This window comes from Phyllostomus hastatus, unplaced genomic scaffold (genome assembly GCF_019186645.2).
Source record: "Phyllostomus hastatus isolate PE091 unplaced genomic scaffold, TTU_PhHast_1.1 phas_scaffold_21, whole genome shotgun sequence".
Classification (NCBI taxonomy): Eukaryota; Metazoa; Chordata; class Mammalia; order Chiroptera; family Phyllostomidae; genus Phyllostomus; species Phyllostomus hastatus.
Genome location: NW_025334017.1, coordinates 24,750,624 through 24,775,892, shown reverse-complemented (window position 1 = coordinate 24,775,892; position 25,269 = coordinate 24,750,624). Strand labels below are relative to the sequence as shown.

The 25,269-nt window shown below is 39.8% G+C and overlaps 1 protein-coding gene across 25 annotated transcripts in view; it reads right to left on the bottom strand.

Annotated features, from left to right (window-relative positions):
* RIMS2 (regulating synaptic membrane exocytosis 2) overlaps positions 1-20,559 on the bottom strand; it is a 467,197-nt gene extending 446,638 nt beyond the window's left edge. For all 25 annotated transcript variants that reach the window (XM_045861580.1, XM_045861553.1, XM_045861554.1 and 22 more), the window contains exon 1: positions 20,167-20,559. In XM_045861580.1, the coding sequence (XP_045717536.1) occupies positions 20,167-20,342 (176 nt within the window). In that variant the 5' untranslated portion in view covers positions 20,343-20,559. The remainder of the gene's footprint in view (positions 1-20,166) is intronic.
* Positions 20,560-25,269: the final 4,710 nt, after the last annotated feature.

Sequence of the window (25,269 nt, the reverse complement as noted above, 5' to 3'; positions counted from 1 at the left end):
TTTTCTCTCCATTTGCATGAAATATCTTTTTACATTCCTTTACTTTTAGTCTGTGTGTATCTTTCAATCAAGTCAGCATATATATGTGTTTTGTTATCCATTCACTACCCTGTGTCTTTTGGTTGGAGCATTTAAGCCATTTACATTTAAAGTGATTACTGATAAGACACACATTTAGTGCCATTTTATTGTTAGACTATTTTCCTCTGTTTTTTCCCCCTTTCTATTTTTTTCCTTCTTAAAGAAAGCCCTTTATCATTTGTTGCAGTACTGGTTTGCTGTTAACAAAGTCCTTTAGCTTTTTCTGGTCTAAGAAGCTCCTTATTTCTCCTTCAATTTTAAATGATAGCCTTACTGGATAAAGTAGTCTTGATTGTAGGCCCTTGCTTTCCATCACCTTGAATATTTCATGCCACTCCCTCTGGGGAAATATTTCTATTAAGAAATCAAATGATAGTCTAATTGGTACTCCTTTGTAGGTAACTAACTGCTTTTCTCTTGTGGCTTTTAGGATTCTCTCCTTGTCTTTAAGCCTTATCATTTTCATTATGACATGGCTCGTTACAGGCCTCTTTGGGTCCAACTTTGGGACTATCTGAGCTTCAAGACTTGTATGTCTTTTTCTTTTACCAGATTAGGGAAGTTTTTGTTCATTATTTCTTAAAATAGGTTCTTGATCCCTTGCTGACTGTCTTCTTATTCCCATGATGCATTTGTTGTTACATTTCATGATGTCCAAAATATTTATTAATCTCTCCTCATTTTTTAAAATTCTTTTTTCTTTATGCTGCTCTGCCTGTGTGTTTTTTTTCTACCTTGTCTTCCAAGTAACTGATTTGATCCTCTGCTTCATCTAATCTGTTTATTTCTTACAATGTATTATTTATTTCAGAGATTGCATTCTTTATTTCTGACTGGTCCTTTTCTATGGTTTATATGTCTTTTTTCATACTGTTGAGTATAGGGAGCCGTTCCACGTGGCGTGGGACTATAGCTCAGCCCCCACTTGGAAACGCCAGTAGGGAGCGAGTCAGCACACAGGAGCCACACCCACAGATAGGTTCTCCCATGGGGAATCAGGCCTGCATTATACCTAGGCTACTATGAGACTCCCTTTTGCTAAAACCCCCTCACCCTGAATTGAGGCAGCAAGTGCTTACTGTAACTTCCTAAAATCTGAGCTAAACCTCCCAAGTATGGAGTGTACCCAGTTCAACCACTTTTCCCCTTTATCTGTAACATCCTTCTCTTTGAAGTAATTAGCAACATTCTCTCCTGTGTTATCTGTAAAAGGTAATCACCTACAGCAAACCTATGTATAGTAAATAAGGACCATCCTCAATGTAATATACCCAGAAAAACAATAAAAGCCTGTCCAGGCAGGGGCCAGGGCCCTCTCTCTCACTTGGAGAGAGGCCATGCCATCCCTTTTTCTCCACAGGACTTCTATAGTCCATGTATATTTGTTCACAGCCGCCACAACACAAGGATCCTGCCGGCCAGGATCCGCATTAGTCAAGTATCCTTATAGTCATTACTCTAAAGTCTCTGTCTGATAAATTGCTTGCCTCCATTTCATCTAGCTCTACTTCAGGAGAAATTTTGTGTATTGGCCCTTTGAGAGGCTCTTCTCAGTGTCTCCAACTGTTTCTCCCTGGCAGACAGAAACCCTGCTTCTTTTCATATCTGGATGTTATCTAGGTTCCTTTCCAGCTCCGGTGCTATAGACTAGGGAGCCTAGCTTGGGGTTTATACCCCACTCTTCTCAGGGGGAACCCCTAGCTGCAGAACTATTCAAAGTTCCTTTGGAACTTCAGCTGCAGCCCATGGGAGCCCAGCCAGCCCTCTTGTACCTCCTGTGCACTCCCTACCAGTCTCATTGTGGTGAAGTAGTTTCTTCTGTCTGTTCATGGATATAACACTTCTCTCCAGCTAGTGTTCAGTTGGTTATTCAGGATGATTTCTCTACAATTTACTTGTAATTCCAAGTTGGTCATGGGAGGAGGTTAGTATAGCTTCAACTTACTCCCCCACTATTTTGAATTCCAGCATAAGTTTTTAATTGAAAGCACCACTGATATGGTCCCAATACCAAATATTTCAGGACATATAGTATATCTAATATGTTACTAATTCACTGAATTATTTGTTCTATACATATCCCCCTTATAAGAGAGACTCCTTCCCTACTTCAATTCTCCAGAAACAGTGAAAATCTTACTATAACTAAAAGAAAACATTTATTAAGCTAAGAGATGGAAGATGAACCTAGAAAGATATGTTGGAAAGAGACCTGAAGGACCTTATAAGCAAAAATAGTTGTATAAATTTTATCCAAAGCATCAGGAAGCCTAAAGAGGCCTTTAAACTAGGGAACAAATTATGTAAATTTGGTTTTTAAGATGGTACTCTGCAGCAATACAAGGAAAAGCCCAGTATAGAGACATGTGATCCCAGAATACAAGACAATGGCAGCACCAGTGGAAATACACTGGTGACAATTCTTACACTAGTTAGACTTTCTGACACTAAATCAATAGAATTTATTGACATAACAGACCCTATCATATGCTTATTTCAAAACCTTTCACTTGCCCTGGCTGGCATAGCTCAGTGGATGGAGCGCAGGCTACAAACCAAAGCATCACAGGTTCGATTACCAGTCAGGGCACATGCCTGGGTTGCAGGCCACAGCCCCCAGCAACCCCACATTGATGTTTCTCTCTCTCTCTCTTTCTCCCTCCCTTCCCTCCCTAAAAATAAATAAATAAAATCTTAAAAAAAAAACACCTTTCACTCTAATCAAATATGCCAATGATATAAATTCAAATTTTTAACATGGCATAGAATCATAGGTGATCTAAATACTTATCAACTGATAAAATCATATAAAATTAATAATAAGCATTACTTTACTTACAAATAAATTACAGATATAGACATAGATATATGCTTATTGCATAATAAGAGTTGCAGAGTAGTCCTGACCAGTGTGATTCAGTTAGCTGGGCATCATCCTGCAAAGTGAAAGGTCACCAGTTCTATTCCTGCTCAGGGCACATCCTGGGTTGAGGGTCTGGTCCTGGTCAGGGCGTGTACGAGAGGCAACCAATCAATGTTTCTCTCAAGTTGGTGTTTCTTTCCCTTTTTCGCCCTCCCTTCCTCTGTCTCTAAAAATAAATAAATACAATCTTTAAAAAAAACTGTTGCAGAATAAATTATTCATATAGTAATTTTAATAATTTCCAAATTATTTGTTGATTTTTAGTCTCTTTAATGGGACCACAATTTGGTATTTAGAACCATACCAAGCTTCTCCCAAAATTTTCCTGATTAAAATGACAGTCATTGGCCCCTGGTACCCAGCAGCACTTTGTTGCAGCTGTAAGGCAGCTAGATATGCCACCTGCATGTCATTGTCACATAAGCACATATACAGATGCCAGTGTTTCTCAAAGGGCATGAACCCTTGGTGCCTCAGGACACCTCCCAAAAAATGGTGCCACAAAACTACCTGCACTGCTGCCTGCTCCATTGTTTCCAACAGGACACTCTGGAGTATCAGACAAACACTGACACTCCAGCCACCACATGCCCCCCAAGGGCCACATTAATCCATACCAGCAAGGTTACCAGGACCCATAATCCTCCTCTACAGATTATTACATTGGATAATATCACTAGGTAAACTATTCTCTCAATAAAATTTACCAATCTCCATGACAGTTTTTCAGTACCGGGTGGGGCAAAAATAGGTTTATAGTTGTTCCTATGGAAAATATAATAATAAATAATAATAGAATAAACTCTGTTTCATGTACTCACAACTGTAAACCTACTTTTGCCTCACTCTGTATTTTAATAACTATGTACTGGTACATATCAGTTAAATACCAGTCCTATACACAAGGCCCTTTACATCTGACCCTCGCTCCATCCCTTCTCCCATCTTCCAGGCATCTAGCAATAGAGAATTCTGGCCATTCCCTCAGAATGCCCTTCTCCTCCACATACTGAATTATAATTTTCCTGTAAAGCCAGTTTGAAGGTTATCTTTGTTTATAAAGCCTTCTCCTAAATTCTACATATTCATATAGCAACTTTCCCTTTTTTAGTTCAAGTCATACATAATACTATAAAGCATTTATAATGCATTTAGTTATTCATTTTCATGACCCTTGCCCAGTAGACATTGAGCACATCAAGTGCAGAGACTATGCCCTATTCCTCTCTATTTCCTAAATGAGCACAGTGGTTATTGTATAGCAGAGGTACTCAAAACACAGTTATTTAAAATAAGAATGAATAAACACTTCAACAAAAAATAATCATTGTCTTTACTATACTGTATGCTATAATGGAAAAGTATACATGCAAATTTAACCATGTACAAGACTACACCTATTTCTTCTAAGTTAGTTTAGAGAGCACAGAATATGTATGGCTTTGTAAAAGCAATACCATGTAGCATCTCTCTCTGGCCTTCCCAATGGATCATCTCAAGTAGTCTAGTCTAATTAGTACTTTTACCACAATGGGGTTATTATTAATGAGTTCTTTGTTTTACGCACATGTATTATTTCGTTTTAATTTAATTTGTCCTTATTTTCATATTTTTAGCATATAAATTTTGTATGATTGCTATCACTATCCTCATCAGCATCATCATCTCATATTAGATGTCCCTATTAGAATGTAAATTATTTTGTCATTTTTTATTGTTTGTCCTTCCTTCTTTTCTTTTTCCTCCTTCCTTTAATTTTTTTTTTGGCTTTTGATGCTAACAATTAGCAAGAGGATCACTCATGACAGAATTTCACAGTGAATTTCTTTAATTTCAAAAATAAAGATAATTTAAATAATTTAAAAAATTTAGTAAAGAAACCCTGACTTTTTTAAAAAAATAGTTTTAATCCCTCAGGAAAGCAACTGTGAATTTTCTGAAACTTTAATTAGTTTCAATGAAGTGAAAGTTTAAATCACTAGTTAACAATATAATAAGGATTTCAATTTGGATTTCTGTACCCTGAATTCTTCTCTTCCTCAAATTTAATGTCTTATTTGCATGAAAAAAAAGTTATCACAAAGCAATGGAGCCAAATAAACACTGCCAGTACCTTACCAGAAAGTAAAATATTTTACTTTTCAAAGTGTCTGCAAGTGAAAAATAACAAAGCACAAGGCAGAACTGCTTATTTACCAGTCTGCAAGGAAAATGCCAACACTATATTTTAAATCAATAAACCAAAAGAGAAAAAACAAAAAGATAAAATGAGTGGCACTTTCAACAACATTATTAGTATTTGAGAGGACATTAGTATTATACAGCATTTGAGAGGATATAAAGACAACCTTAACCAAAAAGATTACTCAGTACTGTTTTCAATGCAGATTAGTGAATCTACAGCTAGTAATCTAGTTAATAACTGATATTATAGCCCCTGAAGGGAAATAGCTAAAAAAATTATTTGTCCGACAAAGTATCCAAAAAGTGAAGTATTCAATTCAGTAAATGAAGATTTTAAAACAAAGTATTATAGCAATATTGTATAAATTTGCAAGAGAAGTATAAATTCTGAAAAACTTGAAATTCAAATTATACCATTTTATTCCTAGGAATCTTCTTGTTGTAAAATCTTGCCTGTAGATATAAATTTCACATTAAATAATGTCTTCAAAAGGAAGAATATAATCCATCCCAAGTTACTACAATACCAACTACTTTTGGCTATATACAAAAAAATGAGTTCAGAATACTACTCTCTGCTGTTCCGAACTTCAGTGTGTTGTCTATTCAAAAGGAAAATATTTACTTTAAACATCTCACTTATTTATTATTAGAAAGAGGGGACAGGAGGGAGAGAAAGAGAGAGACAAATATCCACGAGCTGTCTCTCACACACCCCTCAATTAGGGACCTAACCTGCAACCCAGGCATGTGCCCTGACCCCAACACCAACTGGTGACCTTTATGGTTCACAGACAGGCACTCATTCCATTGAACCACATCAGCCAGGGCTGAAAGTGTTTATTTTAAAGTTTTTGGTTTAAAACTAAGCATCAACATTTTAATTCTTTACAGATTTTGTTAACGGTTGGTAATTGGTTTCAAACAGTGGTTTATTTAACCAACGGTTTCAAATATCTAAATAAACTTAAAAATTTTCCACAAACCATTAATTTTCTTAATGAGTATGACAAAGTGTATAGGTTCAAAGCAATAATTCAACCTCATAATTAGGTTAAAATGACTCACCAGGGTTAGTAAATGTTATCATTTGAGTCCTAAAGCCAGTAGAGTATTGTATATACTTTAAAAAGAATATCAATGTTATTTTTAAGTAACAGATATTCTTCAAAAGTTCAAGTGGAGTCCTGACCAGTGTTGCTCAGTTGGATGTCAACCCACAGAGCAAAAGGTTGCTGCTTTGCCTGGTCAGGGCACATGCCTATGTTGCGGGTTCATCCCTGTCTGGGCGTAAGTTGGGTAGGAGGGGCAACCAGTGGATTTTTCTCTCACATCATTGTTCTTCTCCCCTCTCTTTCTCCCCTCCTTCCCTCTCTCTAATAAATAAATAGATATACAAATAAATAAATTTTTAAAAGTTCAAGTGGCTATGAAATCCGTTCACAATATAAAAAGAAATTACAACTTCACACTTGTCAATGAAAGAAAAAGAAGGGCGGTTAAAGAATATTACCACCAACTACTCAAGTAAAATTTAAAGAGGATAAATTTTCAAAATTCTGGCTAATAGCATAAAAGAGTTTCCATCAACTTTTTTTATTTAAAAAGAAATGAGTTCTTTCCTGTAATTTGCTACCAATTACTTATATAGTGTTTTTTTTATCAGTGGTGACTGAAGAGAACTTGAAGAGATCATCGTTAAACAGCCTTGATCAAGAATTATGTGTATGTTTCAAAAATAAGGAAATAAACCTGATTTTTTTTAAATTATACTTACAGAGGCCAGCTAAGTTTCCCATTTTAGATGTCAAAAAGATACTATTTAAAAGTTTTTACAATTCAACATGTATTATCTTCCATAATGCCTTTCATTTGTTTTGCTTATAATTATATAATAGAAAATGAGATTTATTTTTTTAGAAAGTCCCATATAAATACCCCCAAATCTTTTCCATTTTACCCCATCATGACATACTTGTCTATTATCATTTTCTGTGTGTGGCATGATATGAAAAAGGTTTGGAAGCACTAAATAAAGGCATGTAACTATTTAGCTAAAATATGTAGTGGAAGGGAAGAAAACAGGACTGCAAGTAGTAAATAAATAGGAGACAGATCATTATGGGTCTTGTTTGCCATTCTAAGAATTATATACCTTTACCTGCCTTTGTCAACTAGAGATCTAGAAGAGAATTAAGCTGTAAAGTCCTAAGGCATCCATTGTATGTAATTAGTTAAGTCTTCTTTTATGCATCTACAACGGTAATAGCTATGTACTCATACCTGGGAAAAGTGAGAAAAGAATTACTCGTAATTTTGTGTGTTCCATGGTAGAGAGGATGAACACCAGTTAAAGGCTGCATGAAGATAGCATTGGAAAGACACTGATATTTTAAGCAAAACAGTTATTTACATGATCGTATTTTTCACATGTGAAGCTTTCTGACAACAGCAGCATTTAAACCATTTTAACTAAAAATTCAAATGATCTGAAATCAAGAATCCAATGCTGATCTATTTAAGTGAGCCAATAGCAGCAAAAATCTAATGTTCAGTTCTTCCCTTTAAATATTATTTTAAATGGCTGGTGAGAATGATACCACCAATGACCACCATAGGCCCATAATTACTTCCCCATAATTCCAAAGTCCAAAAAGCTCTGAAAACAAATTTGTAATTCTGTCCTAATTTCCTGATGTGAATTAGCATGAGGCTTTCAACAGTCTTTATTTAACCCACTTACAAACATTCTTGTGTTTCATTGGTGATACATAAACATGTTTGATTAGGAGCTGCTATCCTGATCCTGCTAAGAGTTACATATTATGGCAATTTACAATATGGTATAGTACCTTTACATTTCTGAAATCCAAAACAACTGTATTCTGAGACACATCTGGCACCACGAGTTCCAGTTAAATGATTTTGGACCTGTGTTTTCAATCTCCATTTCACAGAGCTTAGAGAGTTTAAGTGATTCTTCAAGATAATATAGCTTGTGAATGATGGAACCAGAAGTTTAATCCAGATCTCTAAATCTGGTTTTTTACCCCTATTCAAGACTCACCATAAATGAAAAAACTTTTTTCTGCATAAAGGGACATTCCATATTTCATGTATCACATAAGTGTAAGTTAATATAAAAAGTATTTAAGTACAAAATTAATAAATAAAGTCTATTTGTATCAAACCCTCAAAAATATTTTCCTGCTGCTTTAATGCTTTAATTTGTTTTCAACTTCATTGTTTTACACAAAAGAATAACTTCAATATCTGGCTTAAGGTCAGTAACCTCAAGAGAATCATCAATTATTATACTGATATTATTTTTCACTAAAGTTCATAAAAACTGCAAAGCAAATAAAACAAAATTTTAAAGGGAGAATTTTATCCTAGGGATTGCCAAATTTTTTAATGCCAATTCTGTCAATCTTGTGGTTGACAGAAATATTATTCTGTCAATCTTGTGGTGTGACAAAAATATTTCTGCCCCTCTCTCCATATATGGTAGAATTGCACTTCTCTACCCTAAGGTAGGCTTAATCATGTAACTTGATTTGACTTGATTTGGGCAACGGAATATGAGCAGCCATTGTTAATATAATGAGATCAGTTTGTATGACACCCATGTAACCCAGCAGCCAAGGAGAGCTGACTGGAATAGTGTATGTGTGAAAAATGAGGACCTCACTAGTCAGTGGGGGTGATAAGTGCCATTGAGTGAGCATGTGTACTGTGTGGCCATCGCATTCAAAATGACTGAGCCAACAAAGCAACAAATCTTCATCAGAATCTGCATCAAATTTTGTGTTAAGCTTGAACATTCTTCCACAGAAACTATTTAAATGACTCAGAAGGTCCCAACTATGGGCAACTGGTGATTGGCAGCTTCATCAGGACAATGTGCCTGCTCATGTATCAAGTCTCCTGCAGAATTTTTTGCTGAAATAACAAACCACTCAGGTAACTCAGCCCCCTACAGCCCAGATTTGGTGCCCTGCAACTTGTGGCTCTTTCCAAAACTAAAATCACCTTTGAAAGAGAAGAGATTTCAGACCATTGATGAGATTCAGGAAAATGTGAAAATGCGATGTGACAGCTAATGGCAACTGGGAGAACTGTGTGGTGTACCAAGGTGCCTACTTTGACGGGGACTGAGGCATCATTGTCCTATGTACTGTGTTTCTTGTATCTTCTTCAATAAATGTCTCTATTTTTCATATTACATGGATAGATATATACACACAGGGTTCAGCAGAAGTAATACCTGCTTGAGTGTGATTGGTAGGGTAATAATATGAGTCTAGTAATTCATAGTTTTAATTTGAACATTTCACCTAAAATACCATATGGTGTGCTTGAGTGTGATATTGTTTGTTACAGAATTACATGCTTATGATTTTATAATAAAAGATTTTGTGATAAAATGGGGGTGTTATTTGTGCCAGACCCTGTATTTCACCTGAGAGGAAACTTTAAGAGACAGCTTGTTATTCACCAGCCTCTCTTTTCACGTGCTCTCAATGCTCCAGCTAGTGTCTCCAACAGCCTGTGTGTTCCAGAATAAGGATGACATGGAGTAGAGATCCCAAGTGACCCAGAGAAAACATATTGCAGGAAGAAAAATAAACCTTTTTAGTTTTATGCTGATATTTTGGAATAACACAGCCTACTGTAAATTTATAAATTACTGCCTCCTAGCTCCAAATCCACCCTTCTTTGTCCTGCTTTGTGATACTGGATCTGGACTCAAAACCATTTCCCTTTTACCAGACAGCACATTAAGCTTTGTCAGTAGAGGGAGCTAGAGGGACATTAAAGGAAGGGGCTACTCCTAGTTCTGGGTGCTTTGGTGTTTTCCTGAGATACTTGGCTGCCAGGAGCTTAGAGAACACCCAGTGACACTCACCCTCCTAGCAGGGTTCACCAGCACCCCATAGGGCATCTTTCTAACAGTTTAAGCAGCACTCCAGCAGGCAGTACCCTAACAAGTCCCACTGACAGATGATTTCCTGCTTGTTTACCCCAGACTGTGACAGCCATGAGCCATAGCCACAACCCCCTACGAGGGCTGAATCTCAGCCTTAGCCATGGGAGAAGGGGTCTCTTACAAGTTTGTTCCTTGCTTGGGTACTGGGCCTCAGCCCTGAAAGCGGTAGCTGCTCCATGCTATAGGTTGATAACCCTTTATATTAAAAGTTTCTTATTTAAACTACTATTTCAGTTTGTCTCCTGAATGAACTCTGATATCTAGTGCATCCTATCACATCAAACCATATACTGCAGCATTAATTATTAATAGTAGTTTTGAAAGACAACCTTGGGTTACCTTTTTTCCTACTTTATTTCACAGCGACTTTTAATGTTTTATATACTTAAATTAAACCAATTTATTATATTTTAAATACTAACGTAAGTTTAAGACATAATACATACTACATCTTCTTCTTGTCAGACTTCTAGGCTAATAACCATAAAAAAGGGCACACACTGTAGGATAAGAAATGGCTCTTCAACCAACCATTCCCAGACAAACCACATGCTTGTCAGGAGATTAAATTCAAATCTTTATTTAGTCATACTGCAATATAAAGTTTATGATAAGTCTCTTAGGTGATAAAGTACTGTATTTGGAAAGATTTCAATAACTTCATGATGTTAGTCACATGGCAATATTATTTGTTCTTCACTCTATAAAAAATTAATACAATTATTAAATAAAACGACTAGTTAGGAAGAGCACTTATGTGCAGAGCCCAGAACAATTAATACTTTTGGTCCCCAGACTCCCAGTCCTATGCCCAGTTAGAACAACATTTTAACTCAAGAGTAAACTGTTAAATTAAAAAGTGAAGATCAGATTGGCAGTATGTGAGGGCTATAAAGTATCACGAACCCATGGAAAAGTGCATTGTACAATATTATCTCAAAGATATGACTCTGGAATTTGTGTCTCTGAATACAAAATACACTTTCTTAAATAAGAACACAATGTCTACTTTATAAAAAACATATATCCAATCATTTATCTAGCTGTACTCACTAGAGAAATGTGAGGAGAAGAATGTATCCACCCCTCCTAAAAGATGTTCACATTCTAACTCCAGGAACGTGTAAGTGTGTATCCTTACACAGCAAAAAGGATTTCACAGATGTGATTAAGAGGGAAGATTGTTCTGAAATATCTAGTGGGCCCAATGTACCTATGAATCCTTAAAAGAGAAAAACTTTCCCAGCTGTGAGCAGAGAGATACCCACAGAAGTGGGGTGAGAGAGATGGCATCATAGCGATTCAATGGCCCATTGACTTAGGAGGCTACTTTCAAACACTAGAGAAAGACAGGCCTCTAGGAAGTTAGAACAGCCTTCAGCTGATTCAACATGGAAATGGGAATCTCAATCATATAAATTCAAGAAAGTGAATTCTTTCAACAACCTAAATGATCAAGGAGACATCCTCCACCTTTTGCTTCCAGAAAGAACTGCAGCCAATTACTTTGATTTTAATCCAGTGAGACCCATGTCAGAACTCTGACCTACAGAGTTGTCAAAAAACACATTTGTGTTGCTTTAAGCCATTAAGTTTGTTAGTAATAGAACACTACCCTGGCTGGCGTAGCTCAGTGGATTGAGCACGGGCTGTGAACCAGGCATCACAGGTTCAATTCCCAGTCAGGGCACATGCCTAGGTTGCAGGCCATGGCCCCCAGCAACCGCACATTGATGCTTCTCTCTCTCTATTTCTCCCTCCCTTCCCTCTCTAAAAATAAATAAATAAAATATTTTAAAAAAAGAAAATTAATCCAAGAAGTACTATTTATAGCCTTGGAAGATCTAGGTCTTTATTAAAGAAAGTAACAATGTCCTTTCAACAAGCACTTAGAAATTGGACGTTCATAAAAATATTTATTGGTGATAAACTAGATTGATATTCTCTATGGCTATCAATACTTTACCCTTCCAGCTAACTTATTTATTTAATAAACATTTATATAGTATTAATTATGTGCTAAGAATTCTAAGGACTTTACAAATGCAAACTCAATTAATCCTTATAACAGCTTCTCAAGTAAATGTTATTATCCCCATTTTACAGATTAAACATACTGAGATACACAGCTACCAAGTAACAGAGCTGGGATTCAAACCCAAGTTTGTCTGAGTCCAGGTACTTAAGCACTAGGTTCTTAACTGTTTTCCAAAAGACTAAAGAGAGATACGGTGAACAGAAAATGAGTTTTGGAGAGAGAAAGATCTAAATAGAAACCCGTGTTCTGGCATTTGTAAGCTTTATGACCTGGATCTTGGCACATAATAGACACTGAATGTTAGTTCCTTCCTTCAATTCCTGCTACAAGTCCAGACATATATTTAAATTAAAAAAAAAATAAGCCTATGTGGAACAGGAACAGTCTTAGGATAAAAACTTAATAATAGTCCCATACTCCTGAATTTCCACTTCTTTCATCCAGTTCCACATTTTCTCAGATCTCAGCTAAGACAACCCATGGTACTACTACAACAAGACTGTCTCTAGGGGTACCATAAGCTCTCATTATTATATCAACAGAAATAGACTAGAGTTTACTGTAAGAATAACACTAGAGAGTAAGGGGAACTATTTTAAGAAATTGAACATGAGCCCTGGCTGGTATGGCTCAGTGGATTGAGCACCAGCCTGTCACCGATTCGACTGCTAGTCAGGACACATGCCTGGGTTACTGGCCAAGTCAGGTCCCCAGAAGGGGGCGCATGAGAGGCAACCACATATTGATGTTTCTCTCCCTCTTTCTCTCTTCCTTCCCATCTAAAATAAATAAATAAAATTTTTAAAAAAAGAAATTGAACATGAGATATAGGTAGAGCAAAGGCTCTTTGATTTAATTTTAGCCATAAATTATATCAAAAGAAACAGTTGATTACACACACCTTCTGGTTCCTTTCTCTTTTTTTCTTTTAATTTTTTTTATTGATTTGAGAGACAGAGAGAAACATCAATTTGTCAACCCACTTACTTATGCATTTAGTGGTTGATTCTTGTAAGTGTCCTGACTGGAGATGTTACTCACTAACCTTGGTTTATCAGGACAATGAGCTACCAGAGTGTCCAAACTTTTGGCGTCTCTGGGCCACACTGGAAGAAGAACTGTCTTAGGCCACACATTATATACACAAACACTAATGAAAACTGATGACCAAAAAAAGGTTTTAAGTAAATTTACAATTTTGTGTTGGGCCATGTTCACAGCCATCCTGGGCCACATGTGGCCCATGGGCCATGGTTTGGACACCCCTGACCAAGCTACCTGGTCAGAGCCCTATTCATTTCTTTGGCTCAACTTCATTACCATGTTACCTTGTTCTTGTTAACACACTAGAAGAATGGCACTGCCCATTTTGTTAATATTCTTTACATCCTTTATCAGCTAGATAGATATCAACAATGAACCCGGTGAAAGATGCTTTGTCCTGAAAGGTGCATACCCTCCACACCAGATGACCATTTAAATATCTGTGCTGAAATTCCATTGATTTTAAAATTCTGGGGTTTTTTAAAGCATATTTACAAGATGATTCAACTCCACATATTGTCTCTGAAGATCCACCATTGCCCAAAGAATTTTCTGTTGGTGATAGTTTTCTAAAATGTTAATAACTACTATTTCAAATAGAAAAATACTCCACACCATAGCAAAAACAGGGGTCTATCATCAGGAAAGGTGGCTTAAACTCTCACATCATTGAACAGACGTTTATTAAATGAAAAGTATTTTAAGTGGAAAAAATAATATTCATTAAATGTATTTTGTTCTCACTGATTTCATATTTGTTGCCCACAGCTTGATTAGTTTAATTTATACCATACATCATAACCAATAGCTCTCTTGTTCAGGAGAAATAAACAATGAAACTTCTTACAAAAGTGACCACTAAATCCCAAACATAATCATTTCTTGAGGTATTAGCAGCTATTCACTCAGGCGATGCCAGATTTAATCATTCACTCAAAAACCATTTATATCCACTTACAATGAACCACCCACTGGAAACACAGAATTAAATCCAAATTGAAAGAAGAGAATATAATTCTTTTATGTCCGGAGACAGACTCATAGATAGAGAGCAGGCTGACAGCTAGGGGTGCAGGGGTGAGTAGTGTGGGGTAGAGGGATCGAGCAAGAAAAAGAGAGAAAAAACTCATGGACAGGGACAACAGTGTGGTGACTTTGGAGAGGGGCATGGGGCAGTGGGGAGGTGGAGGAGGGTATGGGGGCATAAATGGTGTTGGAAGGAGACTTGACTTGGGATGGTGAACACACAATACAGTGTACAAATGGTATGTTGTAGAATCGTGCCCCTGAAACCTGTATAATTTTGTTAACCAGTGTCACCCCAATAAATACAATAAAAAGCAGGAAAAAAAGTCTTAAGCTCTGGCCCTTGCCATGTCTCCAGTCTCTTCTACTAACTCACCTCCATATTTAAACACTATTCTCTTGACCTTCTCAGCCACTTTGAGCGAGTTTCTTGAACATGCCCTTTCTTTCAGAAATGAAAAGTAAAGTCTGCAGGGGATGGAGACTTGGGAGTTTTAGTATTACTCAGATAATACAAATGAGGAAACATGGGCCCAGAGGGTTTAATAACATAAGCCAGACCTTACAGTTATTAATAAATAGTAAAGTAAGGTTTCAGGTCAAAGTCCATCTGATCTATCACCCTTGCCTCCACTACTCCCTCTTCATCACATAATATAATCAGTTCTTTATCAGTATTGTCAACAAGAAAGTATTATTTAATTGTCCTAGTTAATTTAAAATATAGAATATATATAAAGAATTTATTAGGTACTTTCTTATAAAAATGCCAATTAATATTTTAGAATGCATTCTGAATCCTTAAAATATATAGGTTTTTAATTCTGATAATGGTAATGGCTATGGTTATTTACATATATAATAATTTTTATTTAAAAGTCTGTATGATTAAATTGCATCATTTATCTGACATACCGTTCTTAAATTTTCATTTAGCTACAAGAATATGGTAGGGTTTTTTAATATTAGAATGAGGAAGATCATTCTATCACCAACTGCAAGCCATAAAACAAAAAGTAATAAATTCAAATACATTTTTTAAAATATTGATCAGTAAAAAAAATGGCACAAATGAGGTCACAAAACAAAAAACATATAAAGAGCATCTAAGATCACTAAAAACAACCAACAGAAAAAGAAATACAAAAGACTCTACACAAATGTAAAAGGCTCTCACCCCCAACTGAGAAAACAGCAATTAAATCTACCATGGCATATTTTTCACCAAAATATTGGCAATGATTATTACACACTGAGTTGGCAATTATGTGGGAAAGTCTCCCTAGTATATGTCACTTATGTATACTTCCTGTATGAAAGTAAATTTAGCAATATTTATTAAAATATAAAATATACTGACTTTTGACCATAATTCCATTTCTAAAAATTTATCCCAATGATATATTCACACATGTCCAAAATGGTATTTGTACAAAGATATTTAAGTGTTCTTCCTAGCAGCAAAATAATTAGAATTAACTTACCCCAAAATATGGCACTGGTTAAAGAAATTACAGAACATTCCTAAAATGGAATATTATGTAGTCATTAAAATGAAGAGGCAGCTATATTAATGAGTGTGAAAATTATCTCCTAAAAAGTAAACTTCACCCTGGCTGGTGTAGCTCAGTGGATTGAGCACAGGCCTGCAAGCCAAAGCATCACCAATTTGATTCCCAGTCAGGGCACATGCCTGGGTTACAGGCCATGTCCCCAGTATGGGGTGTGCTAGAGGCAACCACACATTGATGTTTCACTCCCTTTCTTTCTCCCTCCCTTCCCCATCTCTCTAAAAATAAATAAATAAAATCTTAAAAAAAAGTAAACTTCAAGACACATTAGTGTTTTTTGTTTATACATACATCATGCATGCATGTGCACACACATACACAAATATACAGACACAAAATATTTGATATATATACATATCTATTCTTGTATATAGGATTTTCTGGTGAACTATACACAATAAACTGGCAACAGTAGTTCCCTCTGACTAGGGAAAATGGTTAGAAATTTTGTAAAAAAAAAGTAAGAAATTTTATACCGTTTATTTATTACCTATTAAATAAAGATTACAAATTGACTTTGGAAAGTACTTTTAAAACTGAATCATCAAAATATGTAGAACTGCGCATCTATTTTAAATATAAGCTAAGTTATAACCTTGATCTATCAGGGAATTTTTTTTATTATTTCCTGTATATTATGGGAGCAAATCACCCCTTTGACATTAACAGAAAATCTAAACTGAGGTTGAAACCATAATATATACGTCAAGAAACACATAATTTTTAATTCCTGACAACATCCCACCTGAAATACTATGATATGCGCACAGTAGAAATTTAATAAATATTTACTGAATGACTACCTTTCTATTTTCAGTGGGTTTGTGTTCCTCATATTTTTTCCAAGTACCACACCAAAAAAATAAAAAACAGGCAAACAAAAAAGCCTCACTGGAAAATAGACATGTTTATGTCACGCTTCTCCTTCAAAAAAAATCATTCTCCATTTACCCAACAAAAATGGTAAACTACCTTACTAACATTACCACAAGATAAATCAACATTTATTAGGTAACTACTATGCACAGGTGTTAAAGGAACTGCAAAACACAAACTCCAAAGAAGGGTACATTTTTATTCTTGCCCTCAAGAAGCTTACAGTCTTGAAAGACAAGGCTTAAAATTAACATTAATCAGTAAAAGGGCATTATAAAATTTACTGATAGAGTTATCCCAACTAAAAATTTTAATGGAATTCACATAAGAATAAACAAAAGTAATTATTGATCTACTTAAGGATCTTTAGGTATATAAAAATGCTTCCAAAATCCTAGTCTACTCATGTAAAATGGTGTTTGATGGTAAAAGGTTCAGCTAGGCTTAGAAGAAATTGCTAACAATTAAATATAGTTTTTTAATTGTTCCAGCTCCTAAGACAAGAAATTACCATAGTGGTCTCAATCTGTTTTATCATTGCTCACCAGTCTTATTAAAAATATGTCAGGCATGAACCTCCTAATACAGATATATTTATTTGTAAATTATATATATCTTAATACTGTCAACCTATATAAAGTATTGGTAAAGCTTAATTTCTTTCTTTTTCAAATAAAAATAGAAATTTAAATATATTTTCATATTTTTCCTATACTCCAATATATCATCTTGTAATGCACACCCACTTTGTATGAATACTTAATATGAATATTGATCACACAAAAATATTTTCATCCAAGTTTCAATTTTTCACACATCAAACTCTTTTCCTAACACGGATGTTAAAAGACAGCAGATATGAATTTGAATTTCAGTTTATTTCTCTCTGGCCATGACCTTTCAGAACAGATGTTAACATGCAATTGAAAAGACATCACTAAAGAGAAACAAAGGATAGTATAGTCATAACCAGATATTTGTCCCTTAAAAATTAATGGGAAATGGGAAATAGTAACCACTGAAGAATAGTAGTGGTTTTTCATATATAGCATGGGAAACTTAATATCCAATAGTAATATTACTTAATAAATTGTCAAATTCTTGAAAATGCTTCATTTCTACTATAATTCTATTAAGCCTATTGTTTTCCTCATACTCATTGCCTATTATTTTATTACAAAAGACAAAATCACTTTCAAAGAACATTTACAATTAAATTTTCAAATATATTATATTTTAACCTCCAACTAATTTATTGTTAAAATGAAAAACAAAAAATAATTCTGAAATGATATAAGCCATTTTGAGCTAAGACCCTTTCCAAAGTTAGGAAGAAATGCAAATATATATATTTAAAATAAATATGAATAGATTTTTCATCAATGTAAATTCATAGGCTGTTTGAATATGTTTAGAGAATGTTTGTTTCTACCTAAATTGTAAACATATGAATGCACAAACAGTATATGTATTTGCATAGTATATAGGTTTACATAGAAGTGTAATTTATTGACATGTACTCACCTGAATAACCAAACCTTTCACAACATTTTTCTAGCATATTGTTCATTCTGAGTAATTTTTTATTCACTACTCAAAAGTTCATTTAATTTCTATATATTAGAATAAACAGATTTGAAACTATAGTGAATTTGCCAATAAATACTATTATTTGGCATACTATAAAGAAATTTTTTAAAATCTACCTTTAAATAGTGGGCCAAAGAAGTAAAACAATGTTTTATTTGAGCATCGCTTTTGCAACGCTAATTTTATAACAATATAGTAAAAATATAAGTTAATATATCTAAATATCAGACTCTCAGTCATCAAAAGCTTGGTATTGTCAGTATACACAGTAAAGTTAGGAGTATGCTCAAAAGCATTTAAAAATAATGCTCTATGCTTCTATTTGTTGAAATAAGTTACTTATATCTCTTAATCTTTTTTTTTCCATTTCCAAGCCTACTAATAAACCACAGTCTCATAAAGGACTTAAGCCCAGAAATTATCTTTGAAGAAGCAATTCTTCATTTCAGTTAGTAAGTCAGAAATATATTTGCTCTCTAGTCCTCCCATACTTTGGTAAGTAGTATTTTTCTTAAACATGTACAAATATTTGATACTTTAATCATAAATTATTTAAAGTAATACATTTGTTAGAGTATGGAAAGATACGTATTGACAGAAAATTATTTCTTTGTTAAGTGTATTAAAGAATACTCAATTCAACAACCTGTTTTTAAAATTTACATGATTAAAGGTTGATGTGTTAGTTTCTTCACAAAGAAACTCTACACTTTCAATTGTGTGTTTCTGTGAAGAATATGGGAAAATATATTTAATGACACGATGGGACCGTCCCACTTTGGCACATAAACTGTACAAGTTAATCTCTTAGTGAATAATTCAAGTAAGAAGAAAAAAGGTGAGTTGGGAAAACATAAAGAGGTTATGCATCTTCTGCACAATCTCCTTCACACAGTAAGGAGAAAACAAATCACCGTAAAACATTTACAAGAAACTAACAAGAAAGCATCTCAACGCAATAGCTATCCGTCTGGACAGTTCCTAGTGCTGAAGTTACACCGCCGCTAAACCGCCGTCTGGCTGCTGCCTTCACTCCCACCCTCGGCCAAATCCCGGCAGCCTAGACTGTGAGCCCGAACAGAAAGAACTTCACGAGGTAAGGAAGAGTCCCCAACAGCAGCAATGGTAGGAACTGGAGTCTCTTCAGGATTAACTAGATTTACTAGTCGCAAACAGGAAGAGCAGCAGAGTGCAGGGTGTCAGAACCCGCCGAGGGGGAGGGGCTGGAAGATGGCGGCGGTCGCACACCCACCGGAGACCCAGCAGAGCACAGGCCCCTCGCCCGCACCGCTGTCCTCCTGCCCGAGGCGACCGTGGGCAGCTCTGCTCTTCTCAGCGCTGGGGCCAGAGCTGCCCTGTGGAAGCGCCGGACGTGCGGCCCGCGGCGGCACCCGCGTCCCCGGCCCGCGCGCCTTCGCCGGGTCCGGACCGGGAGCACCTGTGCACGGCCATATTGGATGCACTGCCCCAGTCACTGCCTCGGCGCACGGGCGGCGGCGGAGAAGAAGGCACGCGCGGAGCCGGGGCTCAGCCCCTGCCCCGGCGGGGCCCCCGGAGCCGAACTTGCCCGCGGGGATATCACCAAGGACGCTCGGGAACGTTACAACGCCCAAAGACTCGCCAGTCTCGCTTCGGCCGGTCTCGCGCCCTCCCTCCCCGACACACACCCCCGTGCTGACACCCAGAAAGCAGCCCCGGCGGCCGGCGCCGGCCGCAGCCCTCGTGGCCCAGGCGCCGCCGGCGGGAGGGAGGGCGGCGATCGGGGCGCGCAGGCGGCCGCAGGGCAGCCGCCGAGGGGGCGGAGGGCAGGGAGGGAGGCGGGAAGATGGAGCTGCGTCCTTACTTGAGCACTGACTGCTCCTTCTCCTCTTCTTTCTTCTGCCGATCCATGACAGCCAGGATGATTTTCCTCTCCTCCTCCGTGAGGTGGCTGAGGTCCGGCATCTCGGGCTGCAGAGGCGGCTGAGAGGCCGCCGGGGTGGGAGCCGGGCGGCCCCGCGGCCCGACCGGAGCCGACATGTTTGGCGGAGCCTAACCACTCCGGGGAAGCTGGGAGGCAACTCCACTGGCGGCGGCGGCACCCGCTCGGGCGGCTGGGGCAGCCTCCGGCGCCGGGACAAATACATACAAATCAATGGCCTTCAATCCCAGGCGACAGCCCCCCTCCCCCAAGAAAGAAGGAGCGGGGGGAGGGGAGGGCGAGCGCCGAGGGGGGAGGGCGGGCTGAGGAGTGCGCTCCGGGAAATGTTCCCTCAGCCTCCGGGGGCGAAGGGCTGGCAAGTGAGCGGTTTGGGTTGAGAGCAGAGCGTGAGGCCCGGCCGGGACGTGGTGTGCGCGGAGCGGCGGGGGCGGGTGGTGGAGTAAGGTGGCGGGGACGACTAAGGGTGGGGTGACTGGAGGCGGCGGGCGGGAGGGCGGCGCGCGGGCCAGGGCGCGAGTGTGTCCGGCCGCGGCGGGGGCGAGGGGCGCGCGCGCCGCCTCCGAGGGAACCGGGGTAGCCGCCGGCCAGCACCCCCGGGGGAGTCCCGGCAACTCGCTCCCAGCGTCGGGAGGCGGCGTCCCGCGAGCCGGAGGGGCGCCGAGGCGCAGCGGAGAAGGTGCTGAGGCGGCGGGGGCTAATCTCCCGGAGAAGCCGCCGGGCCGTCCCGACGGCTGACGCGTCACCGGGCTCCCGGGCGCCGCGGAAGAAGGACCCCTCCAGGAACGGCAGGGAGGTGGCCGCGGGGCCGGGGACGGCCGCCGGAGACCCCTCCGGGCTAGAGCGGAGAAGCGGAAGCGCAGAAGGGATGACAAGGGCTAGCGGCGGAGAGTGCCGGGGCCCCTCGGCTGCCGACGCCTATCCTCCCTCATCACCCGCGGGTTCGGGGTCCCTCGGCCGCCGTCACCCCTTGGGTCCGCGGAGTCAGCGCCTAGAGCCCGCTCGCCGCCGCCGCCGCCCGCGCCTCCTCCTCTCCGCTTCTCGGGCTCCTCCCGCGGGGGCCGCGTCACCTCCCGGCAGCCCAGGCACCGGCACCTCGGGCGGGCGGCGGCCACCCCTGCGGAGGGCGATCTGTGGGCCGGGGCCCTGCGAGGCGAGGCTAGGGGGCAGGAGGCGGGCTGAGGGCGGGGGGATGGAGGTCGCGGGAGGGGGCGTCCGAGGAGACGGGCGTGTGAGCCGGTTGGAGGGGGCACCCAGTGGGTCGAGTCGGGAGGTAGAGGAGTGGGAGCGTGCAGACCGGAGTGGGGAGAGTATCCGAGATGGGTGTGACCGGAGGGGAGGGGCGCCCGTCGTTCGGGAAGGAGGGAACGGAAGGGGAGGGGGCCGGCCGGGAGTCGGACGGGAGGTGAGCGTGTGAGGTGGGGGGGGCTCCTGAGGCCGTGAGCCAGGCCCTGGAAGGAGGGAGAGCGTAGGCCCTGGGCTGTCAGGGTTGGGGGGCGCAAGGGGTCACTTGAGTGGAGGGGAAGGGAGATGTTGAGCGAGTGGGAAGCTCAGGTGATTCCAAGGACCTGAGGCCCCACCGGAGGGGGCGAGGAGCGGTGAGGAAGTTCTGGAAAACTGAGGGCTGGCGGCAGAAATACACGTCCGGAGCCTCCGGAGGCTGAGTGTGAGCGACGAGGGGCCAAGGGCTCGGTCTACGGGTGTTTAGCCTTGTTTGGCCGGCCCTGTCCAGGGAGACGAGGGGAAGAAGCTCGGGGGTCGGGCTGGAGTCGAGTGGGAGTCTGGAGATGGGTTCGGTGAAAGAGGTGGAGGGTCGCCTGGGAGCCAGCTTTATTCGAGTGGGGTGAGTGCGGTCCGGTCGACTACCCTCCCGGTGGGGGCGGGGCGGGGACGGGCTGGGGGTGGGTCCCCGGGGCTCGCCCCCACTTCTGGGTGCTCTCGGCCAGCGCAGGGGATGACAGAGCGGGTGGGGGGAGGTGCCCTTACAGGAACACACCCCTACTCCGCCTCCCGCACTCGCCAGTTGAGTAGCAGACCAGGTTATGGCCTGACGCTGGCGAGTGAGGGCTTTGGAGTTTGTGTTACGTTTACCCGACTCCGTCCCTCCTGCCTCTGTCCCCTGGTACCATGTGACTAGCTCCCAGTTTAAGAGAGCTGGGGGCAGACAAAGCAGCCCTAGAAGTCTCTTGGGATTTCTAAGCTTACATTTCTTTTCTCACGTGCCTTGTAATTGGGAAGAGGAAAGAAAGTTTTATGTGTATTTTATTTTTTATTACTCACCTGATTTCAAACCAAACTCTCATACTCCAAATAATTCAGTTCCCATGTCTTTGGAGCTGAGCAAACTAGATAGCATACGTTTTATAAATAAATAAATAAATAAATAAATAAAAATCTCATTTTATTTCATTTTTGTTTTAGAGTTAGAAAATTTTTGTAAATCTCTAATCCAACCTCATCCACCTATGGGAAATTGGGTACTAAGGTCAGCCCTCTAGTACAGGCAGCACTGCATCTAGAACCTGGTATTTTTACTCCAGTTTGAAATCATTGTGGTTTTCAACCCTAGCTGCACATTAAAATTACCCAAGTCACTTTTTATAAATACCACCTGGATCCGACCCTAGACCTGGGGTTAGGACCCTTGTCATGGGTATATTTTTTTTTAATTTTCCAAGTGAATAATGTGTAATGAAGGCTGAGAACTACACTGTGAACATTGCAAAATGGGTCATGGAGGAGAAACTGGGCAGCGGAAAACAAGCAAAAAGAACACTTGCAGGGAGGCTGAACCTTTTTTAATCTAAAATTGAAACGTTGAGTTCTCTAATAGTCACACTTTCCCTTCTCCCTGCATGCAATGACAAGTACCAGTAAGTATACACACTTCTGACTTTAGGCAAGGAAACCTTTTGTGCCACTAAAATAGCTAAGAGCTCCTTTGAAGGGGAGGAGAGGAGAACTAAAAATAACCAAAAGAGATGGGTGGAATATTCTACCTTATTCAACTATTTCTGAGCCAGATTTAAAGAAGTAACACCACCTCCAATCAACTATCAACCCAAGCAGAAACAGTAGCCAGAATACACATACTACTCTGAGGCTGAAACTGTGAGGTTAAAATGGTGTGGTTATTTCGAGTACATAAAATGTGAACTTAAAAGTAGTTGTGCAAACTGGGCAATTTTGGCTTCCGTTACAGCAGAGAGGCATATCCTGGGCCCTGTACTGTTCTCAGCCAGTCACATAGCATGCTGGTTCCCTGCAGCTGTGTATGCCTGCACCCCCACTGGCTCTCACCAGCCTGGACACAGTGCCAGCATATGAAATACAGTGTGCATGAGCAGGTATCCCTGGGACACCCCACTTACAGGATCGGAGCAGAACCGAGTGTGCTTGCTGCTATACTGTATTTGCTTTTCATATTTCTTCACTACAACTATTTGTGTCTTTCCTCCTAAAGGGAATCCTTAGGAGTGAAAATATCTTAAGAATCATCTTCCACCCTGATTCATACACCATTTCAAAATGAAAATTTTTATGTCATATAGATAGAATATCACATTGAATTTTTTTAAGACTTTATTTTTAGAGAGGGAAGGGAGGGAGATAGAGAGGGAGAGAAACATCAATGTGCAGTTGCTGGGGGCCATGGCCTGCAACCCAGGCATGTGCCCTAACTGGGAATCGAACCTGCGATGCTTTGGTTTGCAGCCCGCGCTCAATCCACTGAGCTACGCCAGCCAGGAGTCACATAGAATTTTAAATGGACTACTTTTCAAAGTTACGGGCCCAATTTAATATAAGATTGCTATGCTCAGAACTAAAGAAAGTAAAATAACCTTAAAAATATCTATCGTTAGATCTTACCCCAATGTGGACCTTAGAGATGTTTTGTTTGTTCTGGTATACTCTTTTACCTAAACTGTTTATCACATCTCACTGTGTACTGTACGGCATTATGTTTTACTTGGGCATATCCCTCAAAGGTACAAACACATTTGAAGTTAAAACCATGTTCTTATTTAACTTTGTAAGTAATGAGCTATCTTCATTGAATTCTCAAGGTCTTAATGGGCCACAGACTAATTCCAAAATGCAAGTCCTTTTTCAGTTCTTATAGGTACACAAGCTTCTGAAGCCTGTGAGTCTGTGGATTTTCATTTTTTCATGAGTAAGGGCTACTCACTAGTTATCTTCAAAGGAGGCATATCTAAACTAAAATAGTCACATCACTAGACTTTACTGAGTGCTCAAGTATCCTTGCTGAGATATCTGGCTACCTCACAATGCTTGGAATCATTACAGCTCTTCTACACACAAATAAACATGGACGGTTGGCATTTCTATGGTTTTTCCTAACAGATCTCTCTGCTTCTTTCCTTGCAGCTCTATATTCCTTTTCCCAACACAGCGTACAGAGCAAGCCTCCGGAAACATTAGTCAGGTCATATCACTCCACTGGTCACAACCCTGTGGTGGCCCTGACTGGTGTGGCTCAATGGATTGGGCATCATGCTGCAAACCAAAAGGTGGAGTCCCAGTCAGGGCACATGCCAGCTGGGTGTGTGAGAAGCAACTGATCGCTGTTTCTCTTACACATCAATGTTTCTCTCCCTCTCTTTCTCCTTCCTTTCCCCTCTCTCTAAAAATAAATAAATACAGTCTTTAAAAAAAAAACCTTCGGAGCATTTTTGACCTTTAAAAAATCTCCATTTTTCTCAGAGCTAAATTCCTTCAATGACCTCCAAGTCCTGCATGAGCTCTCTGACCTCATCTACTTCTTTCTTTTAGACTTTCCTCTAGCTGTTACCACTGCCTCTAACACTCTTCAATAAGATATTCACTTGGTTCACTTGTCAAATTTGTGCTCAGTTATCCATCCTATTAATACTCCAGCCTGCCCTACCTCCTTTCTGTTCACTCCAATCTCATCTACCCAGCCTCCTTTTTTCCCCATAGTACTTACCACTTTCTATGTTAACATTAATTATCAGCTGCCCCTTACTAGAATATAAGCAGATAGAG